General features: G+C 51.3%; 8 protein-coding genes and 1 non-coding gene across 9 annotated transcripts; 5 read left to right on the plus strand and 4 right to left on the minus strand.

Moving 5' to 3' along the window:
- Positions 1-1,813: 1,813 nt before the first annotated feature.
- On the plus strand, positions 1,814-3,154 carry AtWU_10665 (differential expressed Arsa-7; the record flags this gene model as incomplete). Its single annotated transcript, XM_035505769.1, has 1 exon — positions 1,814-3,154. The coding sequence occupies one exon, from the start codon at positions 1,814-1,816 to the stop codon at positions 3,152-3,154; it is 1,341 nt and encodes a 446-aa protein (XP_035361662.1).
- Positions 3,155-3,868: 714 nt separating this feature from the next.
- AtWU_10666 (putative MFS transporter Liz1/Seo1) lies at positions 3,869-6,039 on the minus strand (the record flags this gene model as incomplete). The annotated part of the gene is made up of 12 exons (XM_035505770.1): positions 3,869-3,989; positions 4,068-4,292; positions 4,369-4,484; positions 4,549-4,604; positions 4,660-4,763; positions 4,815-4,859; positions 4,912-5,142; positions 5,189-5,375; positions 5,421-5,499; positions 5,546-5,684; positions 5,744-5,801; positions 5,862-6,039. The coding sequence occupies 12 exons, from the start codon at positions 6,037-6,039 to the stop codon at positions 3,869-3,871; spliced, it is 1,539 nt and encodes a 512-aa protein (XP_035361663.1).
- Positions 6,040-6,597: 558 nt separating this feature from the next.
- On the minus strand, positions 6,598-8,283 carry AtWU_10667 (putative FAD dependent oxidoreductase; the record flags this gene model as incomplete). Its single annotated transcript, XM_035505771.1, has 5 exons — positions 6,598-7,395; positions 7,453-7,599; positions 7,651-7,924; positions 7,970-8,095; positions 8,153-8,283. The coding sequence occupies 5 exons, from the start codon at positions 8,281-8,283 to the stop codon at positions 6,598-6,600; spliced, it is 1,476 nt and encodes a 491-aa protein (XP_035361664.1).
- A 658-nt stretch (positions 8,284-8,941) lies between these two features.
- AtWU_10668 (TauD/TfdA dioxygenase family protein) lies at positions 8,942-10,213 on the plus strand (the record flags this gene model as incomplete). The annotated part of the gene is made up of 3 exons (XM_035505772.1): positions 8,942-9,385; positions 9,450-9,991; positions 10,042-10,213. The coding sequence occupies 3 exons, from the start codon at positions 8,942-8,944 to the stop codon at positions 10,211-10,213; spliced, it is 1,158 nt and encodes a 385-aa protein (XP_035361665.1).
- Positions 10,214-10,803: 590 nt separating this feature from the next.
- AtWU_10669 (uncharacterized protein) lies at positions 10,804-11,643 on the minus strand (the record flags this gene model as incomplete). The annotated part of the gene is made up of 2 exons (XM_035505773.1): positions 10,804-11,304; positions 11,368-11,643. 2 exons carry the CDS (start codon positions 11,641-11,643, stop codon positions 10,804-10,806), a joined length of 777 nt encoding a protein of 258 aa, XP_035361666.1.
- Positions 11,644-13,443: 1,800 nt separating this feature from the next.
- Positions 13,444-13,750, plus strand: AtWU_10670 (amino acid adenylation domain protein; the record flags this gene model as incomplete). Its single annotated transcript, XM_035505774.1, has 2 exons — positions 13,444-13,546; positions 13,611-13,750. 2 exons carry the CDS (start codon positions 13,444-13,446, stop codon positions 13,748-13,750), a joined length of 243 nt encoding a protein of 80 aa, XP_035361667.1.
- Positions 13,751-15,461: 1,711 nt separating this feature from the next.
- Positions 15,462-15,533, plus strand: AtWU_t256. Its single transcript has one exon. It is a non-coding gene; the product is annotated as a tRNA-Arg (tRNA).
- A 1,522-nt stretch (positions 15,534-17,055) lies between these two features.
- Positions 17,056-18,188, plus strand: AtWU_10671 (D-mandelate dehydrogenase-like dehydrogenase; the record flags this gene model as incomplete). Its single annotated transcript, XM_035505775.1, has 2 exons — positions 17,056-17,201; positions 17,258-18,188. The coding sequence occupies 2 exons, from the start codon at positions 17,056-17,058 to the stop codon at positions 18,186-18,188; spliced, it is 1,077 nt and encodes a 358-aa protein (XP_035361668.1).
- A 45-nt stretch (positions 18,189-18,233) lies between these two features.
- AtWU_10672 (class II aldolase/adducin domain protein) lies at positions 18,234-19,252 on the minus strand (the record flags this gene model as incomplete). Its single annotated transcript, XM_035505776.1, has 3 exons — positions 18,234-18,590; positions 18,637-18,944; positions 19,033-19,252. The coding sequence occupies 3 exons, from the start codon at positions 19,250-19,252 to the stop codon at positions 18,234-18,236; spliced, it is 885 nt and encodes a 294-aa protein (XP_035361669.1).

Genomic DNA, 19,252 nt, shown 5'->3' on the forward strand with positions numbered 1-19,252 from the left:
GATCGTACGGAAACCGGTAGCGACGTAGGAGTAGGTGGACCGCCAGTGAGGAGGCGACTGCGAGGGTTGCGAAGATAAAGTGAAACATCCCGATCGGATAAATGGGCCGTGCAGACGGGTGGCCAATCAGCTTCCGCAGCCCATGGGATCTGCATAGGGCCACGCCAGCTGCTCCAACGCGCTATCAAATCCAAGCCTTGAAACGAACAGATGCCACAACCAGACAGCCGTCCGTTTCATTCATAGTGGCTCGCTAGGGAGGGTGACGACTGGTCCAGACCCCATTTGTCGTCATCTTGGCCATTCCATCAATTCCAACCCTGCCATGCAGGAAACCAGGGATAGCCTAACAGACTTCCGGAATGGACAGATGCCAGAGAAGACTTCCACACTTCTCTAGAGACTCTAGGGTCCTCAGGGTCCCATCGCTGTTACTTTCGTTATTCCATGGGTCCACATCGCGGGCTCCCCCAACTTTGAAGGGGAAAGCTCTGTTCCGAGTTCCAATACAATGTTCCCAGCGAGGGGTATTATGTAAGACTTCATAACGACGAATTTTTTCTGATCGATAGGAAGTGAAAGTATAGGTATGACTATCCCCCACAGTGGTTATCACATTGTCGTGATCATAGCTTTCACGATGATCTGTAAGCGGAAGATGAATTTGCTGCACATGGAGACACTGACCACAGCTGTTGTTCTTCGAGATGGACCCACCCAAATAACGTAGAGTCAAGGACCCGCCATCGTTGGGCCCCCAAGAACACACCAGAGCGGACTAGCTTTCCGCTTAGTTGGCACTACGACCTGTCGACTGTCAGTGTCGAGAGTCGAGACTGGACTGACCCACTTACTTGGAACAGCCACAGCGGCAGGGGACAGCTTGATCGAGGACGTCAGCTCCGTTGCATGTTGGTTGTTATTGGACTGAGACTAACAACCAGTCGCATTCATCCACCGACGATCTGAGGCACTTTTTGAGGCTTTCCATATGTGTGGACTGAGTATGGTGGGTGTATGATGCGGAGAAAGGAAACCAGAAAAAGCATTACCATGGGACTCAGCCGGAACCGCAAATAGATCAACCGCCGCAGCCAGGATCAAGCCACCTCCAAGCGGCAGAGGGGCCAAGGAGAGAGAGAGGGAAGGACGAGTCAGCCATTCTGAATAGGCGATGAAGAGATGAAACGCTGGAGGGTCGGCTGGCCCGTGACGGCCTTCAGGGCGAGCCGCGCACGTGGGGCCGCCGCCACAGCGACAGCCAGCCAGAGTGACTTGTCTCTTGCCCTTTCTTCCTCTCCATCAATAGCATCTTCTACTACAACCTCACCTCTCACGGATCCAACTACCGGCTTCATGCTTAGCCGACCCACAGAAACCCAGCAGGTACGTTCAAACCCTATTTTACATCAGCCCTGCCCCTGAGCCACTCTCCCACCCCCACAAGCGCCAGGTCTGGCGATCTATGCGGTTCTTGCATCTCCAGCATAACCTGATCTATTGCTGACAGTCGACGTCTCAGATTCTGGCGGGCCGAGCTCGGTGACAACAGTGCATGACGAATGCTTGGTTCCTCTCACGCATCGCAGCAGATGGATGTAAGTGATCATCGCTGGGTCTTAGCGGCTCAGCGCTTCGAGAGTGCCATATAAAAGCGTCCCTTTTCCCACCCAGAATCATCCTTCATTCAGCTCAAATTCTCTTTCCTTTGATCTCAACTACCATTCCTTAAGAAGCTGTGCTTCGTACCTTCATTTCGCCTTCTTTTTTTCTCACTTACTACTACAAGTCCATCACTCTCTATCCTTTCAAGATGAAGTTCACCGGAATCGCTTTCGCTGGTCTTATCGGTTACGCTGCCGCCCTGCCGGCCATGGGCGCCCAGCAAGACTCTGCTCCCAATGGTGTTCAGGCCAGCGGAGCTCCCTCCTTCCAGGGTGCTGCTCCCTCCGGCTCCCCCCTTCCCCTTCCCTCGGGTGCTCCTCAGGGCCAGGGCCAGGGCTTCGGAGGACAGGGCCAGGCTCCCACCGTGAGCTTGGGCGACGCTCCTCAGCCTCCTCCCACTGGCTCCGCTGCCCCCGCTCCTTCCGGAGCTCCTCGCGGCCACAAGAGACGCCAGCTCGAGATCCCCGCTTCCGCCTCTAACGTCCCTGCCCCGACCGGCTCCGCCGCTGCTGGAGGTGACTTCGGTGGTGTCGCTCCCTCCGGTGTTGCTGGCGGCAACGGCGCTGCTCCTTCCGGTTCTTTCGGTGGTGCTGCTCCCTCTGGCGTCGCTGGTGGCAACGGCCCCTCTCCCTCTGGCTCCTTCGGTGGCCAGGCCGGCCAGTCTGGCTCTTTCGGCGGCAACGGTGCTGCTCCCTCCGGCGTTGCTGGCGGTAACGGCCCCTCTCCTTCCGGCTCTTTCGGTGGTGCCGCTCCCTCCGGTGTTGCTGGAGGCAACGGTCCTTCTCCTTCTGGCTCCTTCGGTGGCCAGCAGGGTCAGCAGGGTCAGCAGGGCCAGGGCTCCCAGTCCCAGGGCCAGTCCCAGGACTCTCAGTCTCAGGGCTCCCAGTCTGAGCGCTCCCAGTCTCAGGGATCTGACTCCCAGGGATTCGACTCCGAGGGATCTCAGGGCTCTTCCGAGCAGGGCTCCTCCTCTGAGCAGGGCTCTGGCTCCAGCTCTTTCGGTGGCAACGGTGGCGCTGCTCCCTCCGGTGTTGCTGGCGGTGACGGCCCCTCTCCTTCTGGCTCTTTCGGCGGTGCTGCTCCCTCTGGCGTCGCTGGTGGCAACGGTCCCTCCCCTTCCGGCTCTTTCGGTGGTAACGGCGCTGCTCCCTCTGGCATTGCTGGCGGCAACGGCCCCTCTCCTTCCGGCTCTTTCGGTGGCGCTGCTCCCTCCGGTGTTGCTGGCGGTGACGGCCCCTCTCCTTCTGGCTCTTTCGGCGGTGCTGCTCCCTCTGGCGTCGCTGGTGGCAACGGTCCCTCCCCTTCCGGCTCTTTCGGTGGTAACGGCGCTGCTCCCTCTGGCATTGCTGGCGGCAACGGCCCCTCTCCTTCCGGTGCTGCTCCTTCCGGCGTCGCTGGTGGTAACGGTCCCTCTCCTTCCGGTGCTGCTGGTGGTGCTCCCGCTGCCTCGGGTGCTCCCGCCGCTGCTCCCTCGGGTGCTTCCTACTAAGTCCATGCGCAATGCTTGGGCTTTGATTGACAATCGACACCTTCGAATTACCCACCTCTGATGCAATAACTCGACGAGGATATCGACAATGCCATGGTGATGGCGTGGATTGGACAATAACTGTGGATCAAGGTGTGATGGATTGGATGTTTGTACATTAATTGCTCAATAACCAGTCATTCGTTTGACCAGATCTGGTAGAAGACAGAATTTGGCTGAAACATTTTCTGATTATGTAGTTCGTAGGAACGTAGCGCTATAAATCCCGCTTTCTCTATATCATTTGCTTTTAGTCGAATGCTCTCCCTAGACAATATATATCAGGAATAAGCCCTACTAGAACATATGTTATATTCGCTGTAAAGAAGTTAGAAATTCTGGCGACACGAGCAATAACACACTCATTTGTACCAGATAGTACGTAACCGGGCATCGATACCACGAAAGGCACCGTGTAGAGATGAAATAGTATAACCAAACCATCAACAATCACTAGTGAAAGTAGGCTGGATATACCAATCAATAAAAGTTCAATTCCATTTGCTTTTAACCCTCAGTAGTAGAAAGTAGGACTGCAGTGTGTTGACTGAATCTCGCAACACAGTTCTAGAACACACATACCCTGCCTCTATCCCGAGATATATATAGTACTCCTTAGTAGTACTAGTAGTAGTAACCCCAACTTCAATATTACTTAACTGAAGTGAAATACTACTAAACCTTCCGCACCTGCCCCCCATCTATCCCTTCCACACGCCCATCATCACGACTAGAATCATCCCCCTCACTCTCACTTCTCCCACCATCCACCCCCTCGGCTTGAACCACTTTCGGCCTACTAAAACCACTCATTAGCAAACTATCCACCCACACACAAATACTCAATAAAAAAAGAATACGAAGATAAACATACCTCTTCCCCTCCCAAACCTGCAACCTCCACGTAATCACCGTCGAAATAATCAAAATAACAGACATAATCGTCACGGTAATAAACCCCTTCCGGTACTGTGGGGCATCCACCTGCTGCCACACCACCAGCGGTAACCACGCTTGAAACACGTACGCCATTTCATTCATGCTGCCGACTACGAGCGCGCGCTCTTCGTTGTCGTCGGTGCAGATTTCGTGGGCCCATCTTTACATCATTTCATCGGGTTAGTTGGGATATATGTGGGGATAGAATGGGATGGGATGGGATGGGTGTAGCGTACGCCATGCATAGTCCGCTCAGGCCATAGCCTGCGCCGGAGAGGATGTAGCAGGTCCATTTCCAGCCTGTGGGGATGTTCCAGACTGCTAGGGAGACGTAGCAGATTATGTTTATGCACTGGGTTTGGGGTGTTAGTTGTGAGTAGTGGGTATGAGTTGGGAAAGGGGGTGAGGAGGCGTACAGCTCCGATAATTATGCAGGGCCAGCGTCGGCCTTGGAGGATTGTGTCGGATGTCCCTGATGATATTATTATTAGAGGGACTTGGGTGGGTTATTTGGGGAGGGCGCGTACATGCGTAGATGAGGGTCGTGACGACCTGCACAGCGTTTGTGGTGGTCGGGTAGGCGTTGATTTGCCCAACAGAGTATACAGGGTTGGTGGAGTCTTTGAGGTATCTGCGAAGATAGCTTTAGTTGTAGTCCAGGGATATTAGAGGAGTGACGTACTGTTGAAAGACGGGCTGACTGCCTGCTGCTCCGTTGTTAAATGTACTAGGCTACTATTAGCTTGTCATGTTCATTGAGGGCGGTGCTGCCAACGCACATGTATACGATCGTGAGCAAGTAGATATGCCACGACGAAAAGATCTTTTTCAATTTGGATTTCGTGTACGGTTCTCTGTCTTTCCGTCCTTCAAATTGCATCCGTTTCTGCGCTAGCTTGACTTCCTGCTCGCTCAGATAAAACGGACTTGAGATTTCGGGGACGTCCGGCAAGATGAAGAAGCCGCTGATGGCCACTGGAATTGATATGATTCCGTCGATCAAGAAGAGCCTGTCTTGTTAGTTGATTGAGCCCAGTCGGAGCGAATTGAACATACCATTGCCAGCCCTTCAACCCTCCCCGTCCGCCGAGATGGAACACCGCGTCCATCAGGTACCCAGAGAACATACTTGCAATTCCGCTACTAGTGTGGAAGATACATGATCGCTTTGCGAGCTCGTCTTTACGATACCATGATCCGATGATGTACTGCATTCCGGGGTAGAAACTACTCTCGGCAAGGCCTGATTGCGTTAGTCGAACACAGGACAAGGAGGGAGACCTCATACCGATGAAGAAGCGCAAAACATAAAAATGCGTCGCGTTGGTACTCCGCGACAGAGCAAACGTAAGTACGGTCCATAGCAACTAGACATTGTCAGCACAGTTCCCTTATTTTAATGGACAATCATACCTCCATGGCCGGAATCCAATATCTGGGCCGTATGCGTGTCAAAAGCATGTTACTTGGGATTTCACCAATAACATAGCCCACTGTCCAGCATGCTTGCATGTAGTTGAGCTGATTGCCGTATAGACCAAGGTCTTCCTTCCTGCGATTTTGTCAATGGGGGTTGACTATGACCATGTGGTTGAGTTGTGTGACACGAACATTCCGGAAACGAAGGCATTGTTGATGTTGATTTGGTCGAGATACTTGATAAAGTAACCTTTTCCACAATATTAGCGCATTTCTTACATATTGCAGACGTCAAGAGACTGCCACCTACCAAGCGACGCAAAAGTCAAAATAGCTGAATCCAGTTTAAAGAGCAGTCTGCGCTCCTCAGGAGACTTGTCGAAAGTATCCCAGACGTAGCTAACCCATCTTCGTTTAGGCTTTGCTTGGACAATGCCACTAGATGTGTCAACAGCCCTTTCTTCAACCGTAGCTGGCGATGGAGCCATGATTGTTCCGGTCTTGATCAGGGTTCACGAAGACCGGCAGAAGGAGGCGGGGGGACACAGAGAGTACAGGGAATTTTTGACAGTCCGCTGCACGACATATTGTTTCACATGATAGTCGCAAATATTTATCCCTGCTTTAAGCTTGATAGCAAGGCTTGATGAGATGGTCTGGATGCCATATCTGATGGGCACAGGACCGCACAGACCAATGCATCATCATCCACCACATTCACGCAATATCTGCGGGGGTTTATCCTGTCAGATGTAATGATGAGGAAGAAAGATAACAAGCGTGTCTGTCGATGTGCGGGGATAGTAAAGCATGTCGGGTCCGCGAAGGATGAGTGGTTGCTCATTCATCCTCCGGAGCTCGTCATCCAGATCTCGGATGATGTGCCCTGTGCATAGGCGTGCGATGCCGGCCGGTTAAAATGTCTACGGCCCTCATGGACATGCCGATCTCGCCTGATAAGCTTGTATTTGGTGTTCTAAAGTAGTAGCAATGTCTGCGTCTAATTGTGCCATCTGCACTAAAATGCGAACTGTTCTATAGCTTGTCTAGCTGCATACCTCCAACACCGGAAGCTCCCCGATGCCGCTGTCTCGTCTCCGGCCAAGCCCCAGCAGCTTATTGGTTCTCTCCCTCTGCGCGGCTTTTGCCAGATGCCAATTGTCAGAATGGGCTTCGATCGCAGTGAGCCCATACTTGGCTCTGTATCCGTTAATCCACTCCAGCAGGTCAATCACGTAGAATTCTTCAATGTCCTTCAACGAGTGGAAGCGCTTGCCACTGCCCTTCTCCTTAATTCTACGGGCGTATTCGTCTTTCATTTCGCTCTCCGCTGGTAGCTCGGCAATTCCGGCGAAAACGTTCGCTACAGCTATCGCTTGGAATTCGAACAGCGTAAACGTCGCTGTGTAGTAAGGGACTCCCACAAATGCCAGGGTTGGATCTGGGATGTAGAAGATGTCCTTGTGCAGGTTATGCACCTGCGTCCCGTCAGTCACTAAGACTGTATCACTCGCTTTCTCCGCTGGTGTCGCATCGTCGTGATATTCCGACAGAAAAGGCAACGTGATATGGTATCCGGTACAGATGATGATCGCATCGATTCCACAGAGCGTCTGTCCTGACTTCAGGTGTACCTTGATCGGCAAAGCCTCGTCATCTGCAGCAGTCTTTGCCTCGATTTCAAATCGTTCTATCTCGCTGATTCTTGTACCATTTTCCGGAAGCACACTGGATGAGATATCGAATTCCCCGTTCCGTGTGCTTTGGTAGACTTTTTTGGCCAATGGACCGATTTCTCGAGCAAGATCCGTAGAGGACACCCCGCCTCCAATAAGCAAGACATTCTTAACATAGTGATTAGTTGTTTATTGCCTAACACGGGGACGAAAGAAGTTACGCACCTTGCCCGCGTAAGGGTTCGGGTTTCTGTACCCCTTCGAGTGAGTTATGCGCGACGGCCACTGTGCTTTCGCCTTAGACAACCCAGGGGTATCTGGAACGCGAGGCGCATGATAGTGGCCGGAAGCGACTATTACCGCGTCAAATTTCTATTAATAAAAGAATTAGTATTTTCTTCCTCCTGGAATGGTATAACTTACAGCAGTCTCCTCCTGTTCCTCCAACGTTCCTAATTGCGTGGTTTCCTTCAATGTCGACCACGTAACGTCCCACTTGCGATCCACCTTGCGCAGCCTGGTCACTCGAGCGCCGTATAACGTAACGCTTTCAGCACCAGCCTTCTTCGATGTGTCCTGGATGTACTCCTTCATCACCGTATGGCTGACAAACTCTGGCGTTCCTTCTGGCCAGGCATTAAGTTTAACCCGCATCAGCGATGTGGCCACATTGTTCTTGAGTCCATCATAGCATGGCCTGATAGTGTAAGCGATCGTACGGGAAGCAGATCAAGATACGCACCCTGGTGGAGCGTGCTCCAATGACAATGCATCAGCATGTATGCGGTCCTCGTCTCGATGTCTCTCCGAGATAGATGGCTTCATGGCGGGGTAATTCGGTTCCAGTGGTTTTCTTTCATCGTGAAGCCTGATGGAGTCGTTAGATCCCGGTTGCTCGACACACCACTGAACGAGGAGGGATTACCAAACGCCACCTGCTGCATGATTCCGTTCAAAGACAGTGACGTCGATCCCGTGCGCAAGAAGGTGGGCCGCGGAGACAACACCGCTAATGCCAGCACCGATCACGGCCACTTGCTGGATTTCACGAGTCATGGTGGTTGTTGGTTATACTGTCCCACTCACAACACAATGGTATGGCATAAGAGACATCTAGTGAGATCGAGGCGTCTGATATGTCCCTAATGAATTGCGAAGGAATATGGAGCCAGACGATATCGTTATGTTAGTCAAGTGTGGTGTAATAGCAACGCTACCAGTCGAGGACAGGCCACAGCCTGTCATATCTGAGACAGCTCGAACCGAGCTACTAGCGATAACCTAGTTCCAAGCCAGGAGGAACCTGCAGCAGCGTTTGGTACGTCTGTTGCTTATCAATAATTATGAAGAGGGGATGAGGCCATCGAATCCCTGGATGATGCTCTCCGGGGACCCCGTTAATGGATGGCCAGGCTTGTCCACTGGGATAAGCGGAGATAAGAAGTCATCGACAAGAGCATACTCAACAGAAAAGAGGGGTACAGGCGAGAGGATGCCGCGACAGCCGTTCAATCTGCCAATTCCTTGGTGGTGGGATGCAGAAGGCGCAATGATGGGTGGTGATGATGTGATCGGATCCCGTACCACGACAATGATGGTGAGGGGAAATAATCTTGGTATGCAATAAGCTCTGCATAGAAATATCACCCTAGAGCGCTGTAGAGCCGGATAAGACAGACATTATAGTCAGAGTTCATAGTTCAATTGGATCATCATGGCTCCAGCTCCTATTGACCCCAGAATAGTTGATGTTGCGGAACCTTTGAAGCAAACGCTTCCGCTTCCACCAGCATCACGAAAGCGCCTCGAGAAAGCAGGTATAGACCTGTCTGAGGGATACCCTTACAGGCCGTCTCGACCTTTGTACCTAGACGACGTCTACAAGATCCGCGATCATGACCGGGCCCACGTGGACCCAGGCACCCGCGCGGACCCAGAGAAGAAGGCACTCTTGTCTGCAGCCAAAGAGGTCATCCATCTAACCCGACACATTGGCACGGAGATCGTGGGACTGCAATTGAAAGACCTGACGGACCAGCAGAAGGATGAGCTGGGCTTGTTGATCGCTGAACGGAGCGTTGTCTTCTTCAGGGACCAGGATATCTCTCCCCAGCAGCAGAAAGAGCTTGGCGAATGGTTTGGCGAGATCGAAGTCCATGTAAGCCCACTATGCTTCTACACGTCAGTATCTAGCGGACTGACTGAGTCTCGTCCTTTTCCAGCCACAAGTTCCTCAAGTACCTGGCGTCGCCGGAGTGACAGTTATCTGGCCAGCTCTGCAGGCAACGGAGACTCCTGCTAACTTCCGTCGCCCTGGAGGAGCCTCACGTTGGCACACTGATCTCGTACATGAACGTCAGCCTGCAGGTGTAACGCATTTACATAATGACACCATCCCTAGCATCGGCGGAGACACGCTCTGGGCGAGTGGTTACGCAGCCTACGAGAAGCTGTCGCCTGCGTTTCGTAAGATGATCGATGGTAAAACTGCCATCTACCGATCCAGCCACCCGTATCTTGATCGCGCCCACCCAGAAGAAGGCCCGAAATACGTCGAGCGTGAGCATCCCCTTGTCCGCGTTCACCCTGCCACAGGTTGGAAAGCGCTATGGGTGAACCGAGCCATGACCGACCGCATTGTTGGTCTCGACAAGGCGGAAAGTGATGTTATCTTGGGGTATTTGTGCGACGTATATGAGAAGAACATTGACATCCAGGTTCGCTTCAAATGGAGCCCAGGGACAAGCGCACTATGGGATAACCGGTCAGTAACTTGCATCTTGTATGCTCACGAATATTGCTGACGTACGATAGTATTACCATCCACAATGCCAGCTGGGACTATGAAGGATCTGAGCCTAGACATGGTACCAGAGTCACGGCGCTTGCGGAGAAGCCATACTTTGATCTTAATGCTCCGACTAGAAGGGAAGCTCTGGGACTGCTTGATCGTGCTGAAAAGGAAGAGTTGGCACGAGCAAACTGAGATTGGAACAGCAACTTTCGACTATGATCAAATGTGTGGCTTTGGGCAATTGAACGCGACACTGTTTGCTACGTTTGTGATATACCGCGTGACCCCGACTCACATGATAGCATTTACCAGTCGCAATAGTCTTTACCAGGTCAAAATCACTCTGCCACATCCATTTTTTACTAAGCCTCGTTGTATTCTTCAAGTCTGCTTAGGCTCAAGCCATCTTATTTTCTAGGAGTCCATAAGTTGGGCGCAATACATACTATAGGTTGCCGTCATCATAGGTTGCTCGCAAATATACAAAGTGCTACTATCAGCTGGGCAACTGTTGCCTGCAATGGAGTGATGGCCCTATTTCGGCTTTTACGAAAGACTTGTCTACTGCGAATTGCCTAAAAATGACATACGGAGCTCAGCGATGAACACCTGACTTACTGTGAATACCAGCACTCCTTCGCGTCCAGTTTCATCCGGTCGCGCACTGGCGTTATTGATGGCTCCGTGTGGTAGGTATCCGATTCCATTGTCGGTGGCTATTGTGCCACTATCCAGTAATCCGGGCTATTTATAGTCGCAAATTATATGGTGTGGGGTGGATCTCACTTCCGTTGGAGGATATACATCCAGTGGAAAACCTCAGGCGCGTAAGCAAATGACGATGTCTCTCCTTGGGGTGCTTTAAAAGGCGTCCGGGAAACGACCGTCCAGTATTGGGCCATATGAGACAAATTATCGAAGCGCGTGGTCGAGTAGGATAGAGTGACCCAAAGGGCCCCTTTCTGCACCAGGGGTGCGAGGTGTAGCCCCAATAGCTCCACAGGAGACAACTCTATCGCTCCATGTTTATCCACAATCTCTTGTACCATCGGGCATGTACTCGACGCGTCGGAGGGCAAAGGGAAGGTAACCGGTGGAGATGTTGCAATCGCATCGCTTGTGCTTTTGTCGAGAATGACGTCGAAGGGAGAGGAAAGAGCTAGCCTAGAGACATCAGCCCAGGACCGCAAGTTAGCTTGCACCCAGCCCATCGCATGTGATGGATCCCTTTTGCTCTCGGTCTCTTGCCCAAGGCGAACGGCTTCGGCGGAAAAGTCCACGTTCTATCGCAAAGATGAGTAAGTAATGTTCCAATGGCTCAATGCGCCATCACGTCAAGCACGCACCACGATGCCATTTCCGGCCCAGTTGCGCTTAATGAATTCATCGCAAAGTTTAACTCCCAGCTTCGAGATGCCTGGCCCCAGATGGAGCACTCTTGGGTTCGTTGCCGAGCGGCTCTCGAGGTGAGATACTACCGCATCGATGAGCATTTCTCCCGAATTCAGCCACTCCCCGACATCGCGACCAGTGGCAAACTTCGTATCCCAGAAGGTCGGATCATCATAGTCGGGGGTGCCTGTTATTTTGGTGTAAGTTCTCACATTTGGCGGGGCAGCCATGGTGTGCGAGAAGTGAGGATTGACGGTCGGCCAAACTTTGTTTGAAACGACTTGCGGTCACGTGAATGCTATCTTATCGCGGCATTGGTGTATGATGGATTTGACATTCGGACATCAAGCATTGAAGTTGCCTAATAGGCGTTGGCTTGTCCTTTCCACAGACAAAGCTGTACTCAATGCAGGAATTATTATGGCATACCAAAAAAGCCTTTTAATAACCGAGGAGCGATGGCAGAGGTTGGAAAGATCGCTGCATCTGGAGCCAATCCAGGGTTCTGAGTCCTATCACTGGTATTCGAGCGCAAAGCTTTACTAACTATCAGTATGAGAGTGTTCAGACTCTCCTTCAAGACCTGCCTCGTCGTTGCCAGTTATGCAGGTTTGCTCACTGTATCTCTTAGCAAAGTGTGGTTCAGTCTCCCTTTACGCTATGGATACTTCCATACGCTTCTGTCGCATACATCATGTGTATTACAGATGAGCAATATCTCATGAAATTGTGTGAGAGGCAAAGACTATGAGGATAAACATGTGACAAATTCAAGTTGCCTACTAAGATTGCTAGAAACACACACTCCTGTCGAGTAGCAAGTTTCTAGGGCTCCCTAGATTTGCAGTACTTAAACATATCGACACATGGATAAGCCTTTTCTGTGGGAGCAGATTTCAGCCGTTCTCCCAATGAATCCAATGAAACCTAGCTGAGAGCTCTCTACTAAGCATCATGCAGTCGAGTGGCGGCATAAATTACACATGAGACTTTCTTCTCATCCTTGCATAAGTGAAGACGTCAGCGTGCAATGGCTTTGCAGTTGCGGGGAAGGGGCTGGAATGAAGTAAATTCACCACTCGCATGCTGTTAATTTCGCCGGGGCAGTTGCCATACATGGTCCCATCCCAAGTGATCGTCGTGTGCTTTGTACATCTACACATGAGGAAAGAATCTACACTGGGAGCTTCGCATCAGGCCATCTGCACGCGCGGTGCTCGTCAATATGTCTGCATTTATCGCGGGGAAACACACCCTACCGTAGGCAAGATGCAAGCATTACTGCCATGGCATGGTCAAACTTACGGCCTGACTCTGTTCATGGTACTCAACGCCTCTCATGAAACCGGCAAGTCAATCTACCGGTGTCTACAGATCCCATCTCGGTGTCATATATTGAACTCAATCAGACGATTATAGTTTCCTTCCTCAGTGCAAGTCAGCAATCATCCAGGTCCCTACTTGGCAAAGACGATCTGTAGAGCTGCAACACAGTCCTTCACGGTACTTCTGCCTTGGGCTGCAGCGAGGCCCTAATTACTGACAACGCCACCCTCATCCCAGCCCAGATGAAGAACATCCTATCACATCGAAAAGCGCCCAGTCAGCGGCAGATGTACCTGTGAAGTACTCGATCGCTTGGTCGGTATTGCATGCCGTACTTGGGTGATAGCTCACTCGCGTTCCAGGGGCGAGAGAGCGCCAACACCGGACAGGCCCAACGATGAGCTCCAATCACCACCCTCCAGAATGTAACCTACGAGACACGGATCAACAAAGACAGGGATGACGAGAGGTCGAGCCAGCTGTTACTGTATTGCAGCTTCTCATCTGGTGACTACCCCGCATCCGGGTTACGAGGAAGAGCATATAAACCTTGTGTCACCCGGCCAGACAATAGAGAGTGATACCTTTCCAACTCGCCTGTTGTTCTCATCAATATCAGGATCAAGAAATCTCGTTCTCTCATTGTCTCTGCTGTAACTACTCTTCATTATCGAAAGAAACTACAAGAATAGCGACTATTCAAGATGTCGACCCCTGCTATCCAAGGTCTCTCGTCTATGGGCTCGTCTGTCGGTGCATACTCTAGACAGCAGCTGGCCACTTTGAGAAACAGATTCTTGACTACAGGTAGGTTATCCATCATAGCACCAAGGTTATGGTAAGAAGAAAGGTATCCTAATAGCCCGTTTAGAGAAGCGCAGGAGGAGGGCACAGGTCATCTCGACCTCGTTTAGCGTCCACAAGCCGGTCTGGATTGCTGCAGGGGGCGCCGCTTACACGACGATGGGCGCGGTCTATCTGACGCTACGCTACATGCGTCGCTTGAAATAAATCCACCTCCGCGAGCGAGTGAGCGAGCGTGTCTGGTTACCGCTATTGGTGCTTTGAAAGCCACGAAATAGAGGAAGGGACTTGTCCGAGACAGCGATCTACATCCTCATTATTACCGACCATTCATTTCACATCATTTCCTTTTTTCCTATTTTATTTGGATTACCCTCTAGGGTCAGGTACTTTGGACGGCACGGGATGGAATATGCAACAAGGAGGGAATGGAATCATGACATGACGGGAGTTTTACGCGTTTTGGGTTGCATTGGAATTGGAACCAATATTCATCAAGTATTTAACAAAGACACAATTACAAACACACCTAGGAATGACCATAAATACAAGAAACAATTACAATAACTTGATGCATCATTAGTGAGGGGCAGACATTTCTAATCCCTGTTGTGTTTCTTTTCATTAGTTTTATTACCTGTTGGCTAGGGTTGTCACTCGTGTGATCATCCCCTCTCTCTTTCTGTGGTGTGTCTCTGGCTGCCTGTCTGTCTGCCGTGTATTAATACCAGCTGCACAATAATGCAGCACACGCGACAGGGATAGTTAGGTAGTAGCCAGCACAGTAAAGTAAGTAAGTAATCTACATCAAACCCATTGGATCACACCACGCTGCGTCAGCGGCTGTCCTCATACCACAGTACTACCTCTGAAGTACATTCTGTCTGCGGTGGTGGTCTGATCACATTCATTCATCTAACCATCCCCTACTTTGTGAACTTGAGTCTCTTCATCGAAGAATTCATACTAACTATCGCTTATCCACAATACCTTCTAGTATATCCACAGACTACTCCCCCCACAAGAGCTTAAGCACCCACTACTCACCCTCCATGGGTACCTAGTACATAGTACCCGTAACCCGTCATGGCAAAAGTGGGCCACAACAAGTTACCCCAGATTCCCATCCCACCAATTTATTAAAGTTTCGCTTTCGTCGCCATCCTCCGACCCATCCGTAACTAGGGATGACATCCGTGAGGACAGAAACAACACCGTTCAGTCATGGAAGGAGGGGTTGGGTCACCCGATCATTGGATGGGAAAAGCAGCGGTGGCTTTGGTTCTGGCGATTGCAGTAGTACTAGACTTCGTCTTACCCCGCCCGACGTTGACCAGTCAGAAGTGGTGGGAATGGGCTGTGAAAGGTTAGTAGGTGTTGTTGCATGATCATCCCCCCGGATCCTTGGCACCCCCGCAACCCAACCGCCCATGGAATGCTGAAGTTGAGCTGAGCTGGACTGTTGCCTTGACTGGACTGGACTGGTCTGGTCTGGTTTGGGTGGCTATGTCGGTACTGCAGAGGTACTTCGTGGGTACTTCAGGTGGAGTTCGGCTAGGGGGGAGGGGCCGGTATCTACCTAATTTTATTGCAGTTGGTTGCCACTCTTTGGATTTTGGGTGGTGGTGAATGGGGGGTGTTGCGGGTTGGCTTCACAGGGTATATATTGCTTGATGTTGATCACTTGTGCTAAGGACTACCGTTGTGGGATGGGTTTCTGGGGTAGTGATTGCTCACCAATGATGAAGGTAGCCTGTATGAAGCCGAGAATAGACAGTAGTAGACATTTGAACCGATGGTTGCACCTGCGACCGATGAACACTGTTGTGTTTCACAAAGATCATGAATACGGACATATTGCAGTTGAAGATTTACAAGCGGCTATATAGCCAAAATGTTCCCAGCATTATAACAACAAGGCCTGCTGGCCCAATGGTAAGGCGCTTGACTACGGATCAAGAGATTGCAGGTTCGAATCCTGCGTAGGTCATTTCTTTTTCTTTTTGCTTTTTTGTATCCTCGGTCTTTCCGCTTCCGTCTCCACCTGTTGCTTGCTGCACACCAGCAGCCATAGCAGCGGTCGCACTTTTGCTTCGTCTAGATTATTGCATCGCTCTGCTGGTTACTCGCTTCTTCATTCCCTAATACTCATCTCCATTATGATCACAATGCCGATGAACGAGTAATGTGCTGTCCTCGAGAATGCTCGTCTAATCATAACCTCGCCCTAGTAATATAGCCCTGCCGGTCATGGAATTTGTACTTTACTCTGATACCTATTGTCATTGAACCTTCTTTCTACAGTCCCTGTGGATTGACTGATCACTGCGATGATAAACCCCTACGGGTATCTCGGTCGAGCTGCTTGACTGATACACTTGAGCCCTATGCTTACCTTCTATCTCACAAAGTGGGAACCACGACATCAGTCTACCATGTAGCTGCAGAGGGAATCCTGCCAGCTGATACGAGCAATCATCATCGGTATCTACATTGCAAGTATGAAACGGCCACTGATGGCCTTATGTAGAGACCAGAGGACCTAGTCGAATTGGTTCTCTTCAACCATCGCTGTCTTGAATCATCGGCAGAACTAGCTACAATTGGCGGAACAAGAAGGTATTGAACGTCTTGCATGTCAATTGAGTTCCTAAGGATCAGAAACATGGTGTTCCGTTCACTTCAGGAAGGTCTCAGTGGTAAGTAACAGACCCAGACAATCCAGAGTCTCATGCAAAGGCGTCATTATCGCAATGACCCCAATAAATTGCGACCAATCCAGCAGGTTAGGAGTTGTTGGTTACCAGAACAAGGTTCATGACTCTTCATTGCAATATATGTCCCATTAGTCGGCGAAGCTCGAGTTCACCCCTGAGAAGGCGAACGCCCTCCAATGGCCCTGGCTGTTATAAAGCTAGCAGCTTAGTATGTGATACTGCTTTACCTTCACATGCCATCTTTTTTTTCCCAAGCTAACTAAGAAAAGCTCCTGCATCGAAAAGCTGTCCCACCAAATAGCAGACGGGCGAGCCCTATCACACTGCATTTGACTACACGGCGAGACTGTGAGCAGAGTGCTATCGAGTAGCACAATATGCAGCCACAATCCAATTCATATGGCATCAGTAGTATCAATGTGTTAGTAATAAGGAGGCCTGGGATATTGACACCTTTTATACGAAAGTATAGGGGGAGTAGAAGAAAGAGCATAGAAGCTATCCCAGCTAGCTGGGACAGACTTAAACCTGCACATAAAACAGATGTACAACTCAAGCCCGAGCACTTTACCTCCACTCTCCACTAAAAGAGACAAGAAACAAGTCGGGGTAACCACCCTCCTCAACCCTGATGATCATCATCTAGGAAACAAGTCCGAGTCGAATCGGAGAATTATCCGCAAGACTATATCTTCACAACTACTATACATAATGTTGCAATCCCAAATCTCATCTCTCCGTTCCTCTACCACTACATCCTATCTCCACATTATACACGATCACCACCAATTTACCATGACCAAGCCAATAATCCTCCACCTCGGCGACCCCATCGCCTACAACCACGACCTCTACAACGGACCCCTCTCCACCCGCTTCACCATCATCCGGGACACCTCCCCGACGCGAGAAGCCTTTATCGAGGCCTTGAAAACCAACAAGTACATACCCCCCCTCCCTTCATACCCCCCAAGACATACACTAATTAGAAATCCAGATACGGCCCCATCACCGCCCTCCTCCGCCCGCACTTCTCCTCCGGCAAAACCATGTCCCCCTGGGATACCTCACTCATCTCTCTCCTCCCACGCAGCGTAAAGATCTTCGCCTCCGCCGGCGCGGGCTACAACGACGTCCACATCCCATCGCTCACAGCCCGCGGAATCTACTACACGAACGGGGCGGGCGCGTCCGACGAAGCCGTCGCCGACACAACGCTGTACATGATCCTGAGCGTATTCCGGAACTTTACTGCGCCGCAGATCGCGGCGCGGTCCGGGGATGAAGAGAAGTTCATGGACTGTCATAAGAACTTGGCGGACGTGTCGGTGAACCCCAGGGGGAAGGTGCTGGGACTTATTGGGTTGGGGAGGATAGGGAGTGAGGTGGTGAGGAAGGTGAGGGGGGCGTTGGGGATGGAGGTGGTTTATTATGATGCGGTGAGGGTGGACGAGGGTAGGGAGAGGGAGTTGGGGGTCAGATGGGGGGGTGGGGTGAGGGGGGTGTTGGAGGAGGCGGATTGTGTTTCGGTGCATTGTCCGTTGAACGAGGACACTAAGGGGTTGATTGATGGGGAGAAGATTGGGTGGATGAAGCATGGGGTGAGGATTGTTAATGTGGCGAGGGGGGGTGTGGTGGTTGAGGAGGATTTGGTGGAGGGGTTGAGGTCTGGGAAGGTGGCTGCTGCTGCGTTGGATGTTCATGAGTTTGAACCGGTTGTTGATGCTAGGTTGAGGAACATGGAGAATGTTACTCTTACGACGCATGTTGGGGGTGGGGCGGTGGAGACTAGGATTGGGTTTGAGAGGTTGGCGATGGAGAATATTTTGGAGGTGATTGGGGATGATGGGGAGGTCGTCGGGGAGCCGATTACGGCTGTTAATGGGGTGGAGGTTAGGGAGGTGTGGGAGAGGATGGGGAGTGAGTAGTATGGCATTTGTGGGAGTATGATATTATGGTATGAGGTGTGGCTGCTAGTTCAGATAGCTTCCTCCGGTTTCCTCGTGGATCAAATCGAACATGGGTTTCGCGCTGAAATACCCTGCCTTTGGTGTGCCGACGGACTTGTATGTGAATGCTGCGTCCGCTTCGTCTACCTTGACGGTCTGTCCGCCCCGGCCTGCGGCTGCGGCGTCGGCCATGAGCTGCACGTAGCAGCACTTCTCCAGACTGACGAACCAGAATACAGTTTCCTCGATGGACTGTCCTACTGTTAGAAGCCCGTGGTTCTGCAGGAGTGCGGCTTTCTTGGTGCCTAGGGCTTGAGCGATGCTCTTCCCTTCTTCTTCGGCTAGCACGATGCCGTTGAACTGATTGTACAGGACGATATCCTGCTTTGGTCAGTTGTAGGTTCTGTAGCTAGTGGGCACCACTGACATTGTAGAATGCACACGCATCCTGCGTGATGATATCCAGCGGCCGTCCGAGAGTACAAAAAGCTCGTCCATGAATGCTATGGCTGTGCGCAGCGCAGAGCACGTCCGGACGAGCAGCATGAATGGCCGAGTGAATCATAAAAGCAGCAGCATTGAGCAGCCGGACAGGCCCGCCGCCAATGATCTCCCCGGCATGGCTCACATGGATCAAGTCGGATGCCTTGATCTGCGAAAATGCTAGGCCAAAGGGGTTCACCCAGAAGGTGGTTGGGTCGACTGGATCACGGAGTGTGATATGCCCTGCCACGCCTGGAACAAATGTTAGTATCATTGTTGCCAATCCCATCGAGCCGAGGTTATCGGATCTAAGTAGTAGGGATGAGTGATGATGGCATACCTTCATCGTAGCCATTCTTGCCAAAAATGCGGAATGCGGCTGCCAGTCGGCCTTTGAGGTACTCGCGCTCTTTGTACTTGTCTTCGAAGACTGGAGGTTGGGGGAATTTCTGGGGAGTGTTCTTCACTTTGGCGGCTTCGGCAGCCGATTCTTGGGTGGAATGGGTTTGGGTGGGAACGGAAGAGAAAATGGTGGTTTCGGTGGCGGTGGGAGGGGCCAT

The sequence above is a fragment of the Aspergillus tubingensis genome (assembly GCF_013340325.1).
Source record: "Aspergillus tubingensis WU-2223L DNA, scaffold_13, whole genome shotgun sequence".
In the NCBI taxonomy this organism is placed as follows: domain Eukaryota; kingdom Fungi; phylum Ascomycota; class Eurotiomycetes; order Eurotiales; family Aspergillaceae; genus Aspergillus; species Aspergillus tubingensis.